At 52.9% G+C, this 9,936-nt stretch overlaps 1 protein-coding gene across 4 annotated transcripts in view; it reads left to right on the forward strand.

The window, feature by feature from the left end:
- The first annotated feature begins 1,003 nt into the window (after window positions 1-1,003).
- SLBP (stem-loop histone mRNA binding protein) overlaps window positions 1,004-9,936 on the forward strand; it is a 15,715-nt gene continuing 6,782 nt past the window's right edge. The window contains exons 1-6 of one of the 4 annotated variants that reach the window (XM_081812794.1): window positions 1,004-1,135; window positions 1,252-1,368; window positions 5,232-5,336; window positions 7,817-7,873; window positions 8,377-8,514; window positions 9,170-9,319. In XM_081812794.1, the coding sequence (XP_081668920.1) occupies window positions 1,077-1,135; window positions 1,252-1,368; window positions 5,232-5,336; window positions 7,817-7,873; window positions 8,377-8,514; window positions 9,170-9,319 (626 nt within the window). In that variant the 5' untranslated portion in view covers window positions 1,004-1,076. The remainder of the gene's footprint in view (window positions 1,136-1,251; window positions 1,369-5,231; window positions 5,337-7,816; window positions 7,874-8,376; window positions 8,515-9,169; window positions 9,320-9,936) is intronic. The other 3 variants (XM_081812792.1, XM_081812793.1, XM_081812795.1) reach the window with 3 other exon arrangements.

Genomic DNA, 9,936 nt, shown 5'->3' on the forward strand with positions numbered 1-9,936 from the left:
CTCAGTTTCGTGGGCCGCCAGGGTACCCGCAAACGAAGGCCATCAGAGGGGACGGCGAGCCCAGCCTCCGCCCAGGGTTTCAGGTGCCGCCGAAGGACTGAGTTGGGCTATTTTTACTACAAAATAAAGTTATTTAGTTTTATAAAGACAAATTTATTGTATCTGAGCGATACGGTATTTAATAAAGGTCTGAAGTACATGCTGGAATGTTTTGTTTTTCCTGATATTCGAACTGGTAACGGGGAGGAGCCGACTGGGCAGTAACAGCACTGGGCCCACTCCGTCTACACTGAGGAGGGAGGCGGGCGCTGCGGCAGCCGCAGCCGCACGACGGAGGTCTCACCAGGCCCAGGCCCGGGGCTCCGGCGGGAGCGGGCCTGGGGTGCTGCGGAAGGGGCGGCGGGCCCGCGGAGGGCGGGCAGGGGTCAGGCGCCGGAGGCGACGGAAACGAGCTCCGCGCGGCGGGGAGAACCGGCAGGGCCCGCGGCTGAGACCGAGGCCCGGCCCGACGCACCCCGCGGCCTCGCCTTCCGGGTTCCAGTTTCCCGCCTGCGCAGAGGCCGCCCCCGCGGGGCCGGCCAATCAGAGGCGCGTCCTCTCCCGGGTCTTGGCCCCTCCGAGCGCCTGCGTCGCGCGCGCGTCCGAATCTCCCGCCAAAGCCCCCCCCGCCCTGCCCGCCGAGGTGCCGCAGCCCCGGCCGTCCCCATGCTGGGAGGGGGGCAGCCTTTCCTCGGGCCTCTCCTCGCTCGGCCACACGCGGCGATCCGCCGCCTCCCAGAGGCAGCGTCGGGGCTGCGGCCTCGCGTCTCGCCGCCCGGGCCCGGGCCGCCTGCGAAGCGCGCGCTGCCGCCTGGGCCCCCCCGCCGGCGTGGGCCCGATGGTCTCGCCCGGCGCGGCGGGCGCGGGAGCTCGGGGGCGGGGCCGGCGGCGCATAAAGGCGGTTGGGGGCGGGGCGCGCGCGCAGAGCCTGTCAGCGCCGGCGCGGGACGAGACGCTGCTGCCGCAGCCGCCGCCGGTCCCGGACCCCCGCCCGAGGACCCCCGCCCGCCGCCGCCGCCGCCGCCGCCGCGCTCGCCATGGCCTGCCGGCCGCGAAGCCCCTCTGGCTACGGGAGCCGCCGCGACGGCGCCGCCAGGTGAGGCGGGCCGCGCGCCCCGGGGCGTTCCGGGCGGGCCGGGGTGGGGGTCCGCGGGCGGGCGCTCCGGGGGCCTCGCGGCTCGCCTCCCCTCTGACGCCGCTTGTCGTCGGCAGCCCGCCGCCCCCGACGAGATGGAGCCTCGGACGGAAGCGCAGAGCCGACGGGAGGCGCAGGAAGCCCGAGGACGCCGAGGGCCCCGCGAAGCCGGCGGGCGACGGCCGACCGGACAGGTGGGCCCGGCGCGTGGCGCGAGCTTGGGGTCTGCAGGGCGCCGTGCGGCCTGCGGGGGCACCGCGGGCTTGGGGCCCCACGTTCAGCTGGTTACGGCGCCTGGCGGGGAGGGTCTTTATTCTGGCTGCTTGGGGCGCCTGGGGATTCCCTACCCGGCCGGTTAAGGCACCTGGGGGTTCCCCAGGCTGTGGGTTACCTCCGGGCTGGCTGAGGCGCCTGGGGATCCCCTACCCGACCAGTGAAGCAGTCTGGGCGCCCCACCTGGCAGGTTAAGGTGCCTGTGGGTGCCCCAGCTGCTTGTCAAGGTACCTGGGGTTACCACCCGAGTTGTTGAGTCTTCTGGGGAGGGGTCTTCGTTCTGGTTGGTTAAGGTGCCTTGGTCGTCTCTACCCGACAGGTTAGGGCGCCCAGGGGTCCTCACCGATTGGGTAAGGCTCTTGGGGGTCATCACCTGACTGGTCAAAGAGGCTGAGGGTCACCACCCTACTGGTTAAGCTGCCTGGGGGTCCCCTACCTGGCTGGTCAAGGCGCCTGGGGGGGGTCCCCCACCCATCTGTTAAGGCACCTATGGGTTACCACCCAGCTGGTTGAGGCACCTCGGGAGCCCTACGTGACTAGTTAAGGTGTCCGTCGGTCCCGCCCAGCTGGTTAAGGTGCCTGTGGGCCCCCGCCCTACTGTTTATGGTAGCTCTGGGTTGCCCCCTGACCGTTTGGGGTGTCTGTGCTCCGCATCAGTTGACTAATTCAGGTGTTGTGGGTCACAACACTTGGTTGGTCGTGGCGCCTGAAGGTCACCGTAGCTGACTTGTTAAGGCACCCGTGCCTCAAACGCTTGGCTAATTAACGGTGCTCGTATCTTTGAACACTGGACCGTTAAGGCACCAACGTGTCCCAACGTGACTAAGGTAGCTGAGGATCCCACGAGAGCCTCTGGTGACAGGTGTGCGCAGAAACTGGTCTCGGTCTCTGTGAGTCTACTGTGTTTTCGGGATGGTGTGGGAGGCTGCCGTGAATTCTTCAGGATGTTCCAGCACAGCTAGTTAGCTTGTGCCTCAGAGGAATCCTCTTAGAGAAGTGTCCCACCACAGTCAAAAAAGGTGTCTGAACGCCAGAATGCAAATGAGGGTGTAAGTTGCAGCTTCCTCTTTTCATCCCGGTGCTGCGGGTGCTTTGTGAGGAGCCTTCCCTGTGGTATTCACGCCCGCAGTTTCCGGGTGGGGTCGTGTGCTCCCTGTGCCTGTGCTCTGACGGGGGTGGCTCAGCTAGTCAGGGTATTTCAGAGGGACAAGGAGAGGCTGAGAAAACCAGGGGACGGTGGGGAAGGCCAGTGTGTGCTTCAGAGGCCACAGTCAGGGAGACCTCTGTTGGCGACCTTTGTGTGGACAGGGGGTGACAGGGATGTGGTCGCTCTGATGACCTACGTGCCCTTAGCTGGGGATGTGTTTGGCCTGTCTGAAGCCTGACTAGCGGAGGACAAGGGGGGCGTTCAGGTGGAAGGGGAGGTGGGGAGGAATGTGTGGTGCACGTTAGACTTTTTAAGGCCGTTCTTGTACTTGTTGATGGGTTGAGGGGGATTCAGAGAGGAGTCTAGGATGACTCAAGTGTTTCACTCTGAACACCTTTGTTCCTTGGGGAACCGTTTGCTAGGATGGAGAGGGTGGGGGTAGAGCAGACCTGGCATGGGGAAGGAGGCAGTAATTAATGAGGCCTGAGTGTGGATGCGGAGGCTGCCCACGTTCTGCACGATGAGACCTCGCTGCGTATAGTTAATTTTAAATATCTGGGGCTAGAAGAGATACTCAGGAAGAGACGCTGAGTGTGGGAGAGCACCTGGACAGTGTTAGAGCTGGATGTGAAGAGAAGCGGTGAAACACCACGGAGATCAAGGTCTGAGTCCCCCGGTGGTCTCCTGTTTAGCTGAGAAGAAAATGTTAAATCCTTATATTGCCTTAAAAGTCCTTTGTATCCCCATGGGTACTCCTCTAGCTCAGCAGTTAGCCCCTTGGGCCTCCTTACTCATCTAACGTGGCAGAAAGCCCGTGGCTGCTGCTCGTCGCCCCGGTCCGCCGTGCTGATGCGTGGGGGATGCATACAGGTGCCTGCAGTAGAGCCAGGTGCTTTTCCATCTCGGGGTGTGGGAGGTGGTTCCTGTGCAGGCAGTTAGCTTGTTGTACGGAGTGGGCTTTGTTTTCCGTTCGAGCACTTTCCCTGAATGTACTCTTGTCCTAAGGTCGGATAGGTTGGTGAGTACGACTTGCTTAATCTAGAAAGTTGGCTTTAGTTCTACGAAAGGTATTTTCCATTATTCTACCAAAATACGTGATGTAGTGGCAGGTCATTTGTAAGCTCCTTTTAAGAGTTCAGCAGTCTCATGGCCCAGGCCTTAGCCTCTTGGTCCGCGAGTGATGACATTGAGGTCCAGCTCTGGACAACCTTGCATTTGGTTCCTCTCTGTATCTGGGATACAGTTACTGAGTCATACTGACTTTTGGTTCATTAAGTTGACTTCAGACCTTGCCAATCATTTTTAGATTCTGGAAATTTAGTTTTAGAAATCTAGTTTTAGTTTTTCTGGGTGAGGTAGCTATAAGAGAAGAACTATGGTAATTGCACACAGGGATCATTCATTTGTTATTGCAGTTGCATTTTCAAAGCGTGCCGTGTGGTTTGCAGCTAGGGTGCATCCGGTTGCCTAGAGTGGCAAATGAAGTTGTGTCTAGCTTTGATGCATCAGCGGTGACCAGTAGAAAATTGAGGAGGAAAAATAAAATTCCATTTATACTAATCTACAAATAATAGACATACCAACAATTCTGACTGCAAGAATTCTTGTCATTAAGCCTTTTTCAAATTGCCTGCCTTTTTTTTTTTTTTTTAAAGATTTTATTTGTTTGAGAGAGAGAGCGAGAACATGAGCAGAGGGGAGAGGCAGAGGCAGAGGGAGAAGCAGGCTCTCCGCCGAGCAGGGAGCCCCATGCGGGGCTCGATCCCAGGACCCCGGGATCATGGCCTGAGCCGAAGGCAGATGCTTAACCATCTGAGCCACCCAGGCGCCCCCCTTTTTTTTTTTTAAAGATTTTGTTTGAGAGAGAGAGCGAGAACATGAGCAGAGGGGAGAGGCAGAGGCAGAGGGAGAAGCAGACCCCCTGCTGAGCAGGGAGCCCGATGCGGGGCTCGATCCCAGGACCCCGGGATCATGGCCGGAGCCGAAGGCAGACGCCTAACGACTGAGCCACCGAGGTGTCCCTTGACGGAAGGTTTCCTTGATCTCTGGATTGCACTGGGCTCCTAGTTTACACTTAGCCCAACTCTAAGGGGTGTTGTTACCAGTACACTAAATCCTAATGTAGCAGGGACTCCCACGTATATTCCTATTTCCCTATTTTAATTAGGTGATATATTCTGAATAGTTAATTACGTGCATTTAGAAGTGAACAGTAGCCACCATTTATTAAGTACCTTTTATGTGCTGGTCACTTTGCTTAGTATGAAGTGTTATTTAATTCTTTTTTAAAATACTGAAAAATAGTCTCTTATTTTGTAAATAAAAGACCAAGTTGTGTTAGGCACCATTGTCTGTGCTGACGATGGCTTGTTGACTTGGCCTTCCCCCCAGTGGACTGTTTCCTCATGATCCAGCCAACACTGGCACGTGGTGGGTGCTTACAAGTTCGACAGATGAAGCCCAGAGAGGCTTGAAGTGAATTGCCCAAACTCAGGGAGTGAGTAAGCGATGGAGCGTAGAGTATCCTGGAGCCCATGGCACTCTGCAAGCAACATCTGAGCATCTCCTGGTGTGCTGCTTGGAAGGACACTGAATGTAGGTGCCATGGTTCAAATGCACGTTTTTGTTGTATTGCAGTTTTACCACTCCTGAAGGCCCGAAGCCCCATTCTAGATGTTCAGACTGGGCAAGTGCAGTTGAAGAGGATGAAATGAGGACCAGAGTGAACAAAGAAATTGCAAGGTATACATCCCAGACCCTTGTGAAGCGTTATCCTTGGTGTTTCTTATCATATATTAGCTTTGAGGTATGTGTTAGAAGGATGATTCTTCAGAGTCTGGTCCCCATCCCAGCAGCATTAGCAGGGCCTGAGCACTTGTTAGAAATGCCCATTCTCAGGCCCCACCCCAGGCCTCCTGAATGGGAAACTCGGGGTGGGGTCCAGCCATGTCTTAAAGAAGCTGTCCAGATGAGCCTGCTCACTGAAGGCTCAGGACTACTGTCTTAGTGGCTATCCATCCACCATGGCAGTAGGTGGGAAGATGGTACTACCATGATGTGCTCTAACCTACCACATTGGATTCTGCCACCCCAGCAAGCTGTGTGGCTCTCTCTTTAGATGGGGAGCGCACTCTTGTCTGACACCTGGTTCAGGTAATAGCTCGGGAGTGGGAGAGCACAGGGGGGGTCCCCTTGCAGCTGTACCCAAAAGTGTTGTGTATATCCAAGTTCTCCCAAACTCTAAGCCACTGCCTCGACTCATTATGGTTCAGATGATGCATCCTTAAGCACTGCTTCTCTCTCTTTGATTACATTCTCTGGTATTTTTGCGTTTTTCCTTCCCTTTGAAATATTCCATCCAACCCAGCTGATTGAGCTTTGAGTTAAAATGCTGTGGCTCATAATCAGTTGGAGTATGTTGAACCGAGTCCATTGGTTCTTAATTCTTATGAGAAAATGTGTCCTCTCAGCAGGGAAGCAGGGCCAGATTGCCTGTTTCACCTCTGCAGTGGTTGATGGTATTTATAGCTGCCTCCTTAGGAAAAGCACAGGCACACGTGGGGGTTAGTTAGGACCACTCAAAGGGCTGCTTTAATTTATTTTAGGCATCAAAATATATGTGTGTGGGTGGGCGGTGTGCCTGGTTAGAAAAGTGAACTGGAAGTTCACAGACGTGGGCTCCTGCAGTGTTTTGAATTCGTTGTTTTATTCATATAGACGTCAGTTTTCCCAGCTGTAGAGCTAGGATGTTTGATTTGGTCTGTGTAGTTTTTGTGTTCCGCTCCCAAGGCTTATAACAGCTCTTCTCACATACCTATGTGTCCTGACCCTTGCCAGGGACTATCTGCAGATCGTATGCTATGTATGGAGACCCCTCTCTGTCTTTTTTTTTTAAAGATTTTTTTTATTCATTTGAGACACAGATACAGAGGGAGCGAGTGAGCGACAGCATGAGCAGGGAGAGAGGGAGAGGGAGAAGCAGGCTCCCCGCTGAGCAGGGAGCCCAATGCGGGGCTCGATCCCAGGACGCCGGGACCATGACCTGAGCCGAAGGCAGATGCTTAACCATCTGAGCCACCCAGGCGCCCCGACCCCTCTCTGTCTTGACCCTCGTTTGATGGACCCTGCTTTATTCCTCGGTTGTCCCACAGGCCTGTCTCCAAAAAGTGTTCTTTGCAAAACAGTCCTGCTCTATTTTGGGCCACTCTGCCAATCACACCCTTCCTGATGGAAGGCTGCTGCTTTAGTAAGACCCAGGTGGTTTGACCTGCTGCTGATGGTAGTCTGCCTTTTTACCAGAATTTAGTTCACTGTACTTCAAGGAGGATAATACACACTACACACCAGCTGTCTGAAAATTGGAAAATGGGTTTTAGCCATACTAGAAGCCAGTCTTTTTCAGCTGGAGTCCCTGAGAGAATGAAGCCCTAGAGAAAGGGATATTGAGGGCCTGCTTTCTCAGTTCGCATAGGCTGGTATAGAATCGGCACTTTTCTAGATACACAGGAAACAAACTCATTCATTACTTCCTGGTGTCCAAACTCCTCGGTGCCTCAGCAGACTTGGGGCCTGGCACTTTGGGAAGGAGACACAGTAATATATGACATGTTTTAGACACATGAACTTTTAGCTTGAGATGGTTCATGGTTTCAGTGTTAGATCGAGCTACACTCCTTTGGCTGATGTACCTTGGCAAAGCGGGGTTTTGGTAGTTGCTGTGATGGAAATCAATGAGGAACAAGACTGGGGGCTGGTGTTCAGTCTCTTTGCAAGATTGGAGAAAGCGAGCACAACCCAGTAGGCACACACGTAAGTAATTGTGGTATTAGAAATAAAAACTGTTTATCTCAACTTCACATTTTTTTTTTTTTTTTCCCCCGAAAGTGGATCTCACTACTTAACCTGACGCTGTTAGGGGCTTTTTTTGGCTTAGAGAATTTCCATTACATATGGTGGTACCCAGGGTCATTGAGGTGGTTGTTTACTCACAGGGCCTGGCTGCTCTAAGCACTTTGTACGAGCTTGGCCTGTAACACCTTCTTATGAGAGAAGGTGACTGAGGGAGATTGAAAATAAATGGAACCACTGTGCTGTTACCCTGATTCACTCACCAGACCACACTGCTCAGGGAGAAGGCCTGACCTCTGGGGGCTGTCTTAAAAGCATTGTCTTCAGTTAATTTCTATACCTTTCTCAAACAGCAATGTTTATTTTGCTCTCAGATATAAAAGAAAACTCATAAATGACTTTGGGAGAGAGAGAAAATCCTCATCAGGAAGGTAAGTGCCACGTAAATGTTTCTTCTCTAATTTGATAGGCCTGTCACCCGCTAGTGGGAAGAATTGTGCATGGGATGCTGGTTTCTCAGCGGCTTGTGCTGCCTGGTCCTTTCCTCCCTGCTTTGGAATTTGTACCTTTTATGTACTACATTCCCATGGAGAGAGTTCTGGACTGTTCTGGGATTAACATGGTTTGGAATCCAGAGGACAGATGTTTTTTCATCATTTGTTTCAGCATTTTCTTTCTTTCTTTCTTTCTTTATTTATTTGAGACAGAGAGAATGAGAGAGAGAGAGCACATGAGAGGGGGGAGGGTCAGAGGCAGAAGCAGGCTCCCTGCCGAGCAGGGAGCCCTATGCGGGACTCGATCCAGGGACTCCAGGATCATGACCTGAGCCGAAGGCAGTCGCTTAACCAACTGAGCCACCCAGGCGCCCCTGTTTCAGCATTTTCTTACGTAGCAGTCTTAACCTTGAGGCTCATTCTGTCCATCTCATCTTCAGTTCTGACTCCAAGGAGGCGGGGTCCACGGTGCCAGCTGACTTAGAGACAGATGAGAGCGTCCTGATGAGAAGGCAGAAGCAGATCAATTACGGGAAGAACACCATCGCCTACGACCGCTATATTAAAGAAGTCCCGAGGTAGTCTTGTCTCACTGGCGCATTCTGATGGAGTTGTGGGGCACTGCCGTCTAGACTCTAGTCTGCTTTCATGGTGCATCTGACTCTGGGCGTACTTCACGCGCTCTCAGGACCATTGAACCACTTTGAGGCACTTATGTTAATGACGAGGAAGGGATGGGTGACTGAAAACCCAGGGACACGAAGATAAGAAACTTAACGTGTTATAGTTCAGGGTGTTAGTTAACACTTCAGGTCCCAGGACTCCTGTGCTCTCAGAAATATAAGGCTATTAACGTGCGTGATGGGGGAAGAGTAAAATTCAGGTGACAGGTTGTAAAGATGGTGTTGGAGAAAAACATGAACCTTGCCCCCTCTTGTCCCAGCAGCATGCTCTTCCTACCTTGCTCCTCACAGGGTTGCAAAGAAAGCTTAAGAGAGGGCATCCATTTCTCGATAGGACTGGGGTTCAGATGTGCGTTTCTGGAACACAGATAGTAAAGGGGTAGTAGAGTCAAAGGGGTGGTGCTTTTTTATATATTACTTTTGCTCATTTTATAGAGTCTCAGTTGACCTATGATTTTTTGATAACTCTAATCTCAGAGTTTGGTTAATCTTCAAGCGGATGTATAGATGCGGATGGTACGTATTAGGACAACCTCCCTCTTTCCTGTAGACACCTTCGACAACCCGGCATCCATCCCAAGACCCCCAACAAATTCAAGAAGTATAGTCGACGATCGTGGGACCAGCAGATCAAACTCTGGAAGGTGGCTCTGCATTTTTGGGATCCTCCAGCTGAAGAAGGATGTGATTTGCAGGAAATGTATGTCTTCATTGCATTCTTGTCCTGTTTCTGCGATTTGTGCAGTGACTGAAATCACTTGATCATTTATGTGCAGGTTATCATGGTATTAAATCCCCCTGGAGTTCTGAGAGAGCAGAGTAGCCTGCGGCCACAGCTTCATGTCTGTTTTCCCTGTGCATAAAGTCGGATGGGTGGACTCTGGGAGGCTGGTGGAGGGAGGAATCTGCTTCCTGGATTTAATTTACTTTGTAGCTAGAGAAAATGGAGCTCAGTAAATCTAGTAATATGTGGGCTGTTGTTCTTAAATTTTGAAGAAATAATGTTCTTAAATTTTTTTTTTTTTAAGAAAGGAAAGCAGGATCTTTTTTTTTTTTTTTTTTTAATTTATTTGAGAGAGAGAGAATGAGAGACAGAGAGCACGAGCACCAGAGGGAGGAAGGTCAGAGGGAGAGGCAGACTCCCTGCCGAGCAGGGAGCCCGATGCGGGACTCGATCCCGGGACTCCAGGATCATGACCTGAGCCGAAGGCAGTCGCCCAACCAACTGAGCCACCCAGGTGCCCCAGTGTTCTTAAATTTTAAAATAGGGCGCCTGGGTGGCTCAGTTGGTTAAGCGACTGCCTTCGGCTCAGGTCA

This window comes from Leptonychotes weddellii, chromosome 2 (genome assembly GCF_054177405.1).
Source record: "Leptonychotes weddellii isolate Sample4059 chromosome 2, ASM5417740v2, whole genome shotgun sequence".
NCBI lineage: Eukaryota > Metazoa > Chordata > Mammalia > Carnivora > Phocidae > Leptonychotes > Leptonychotes weddellii.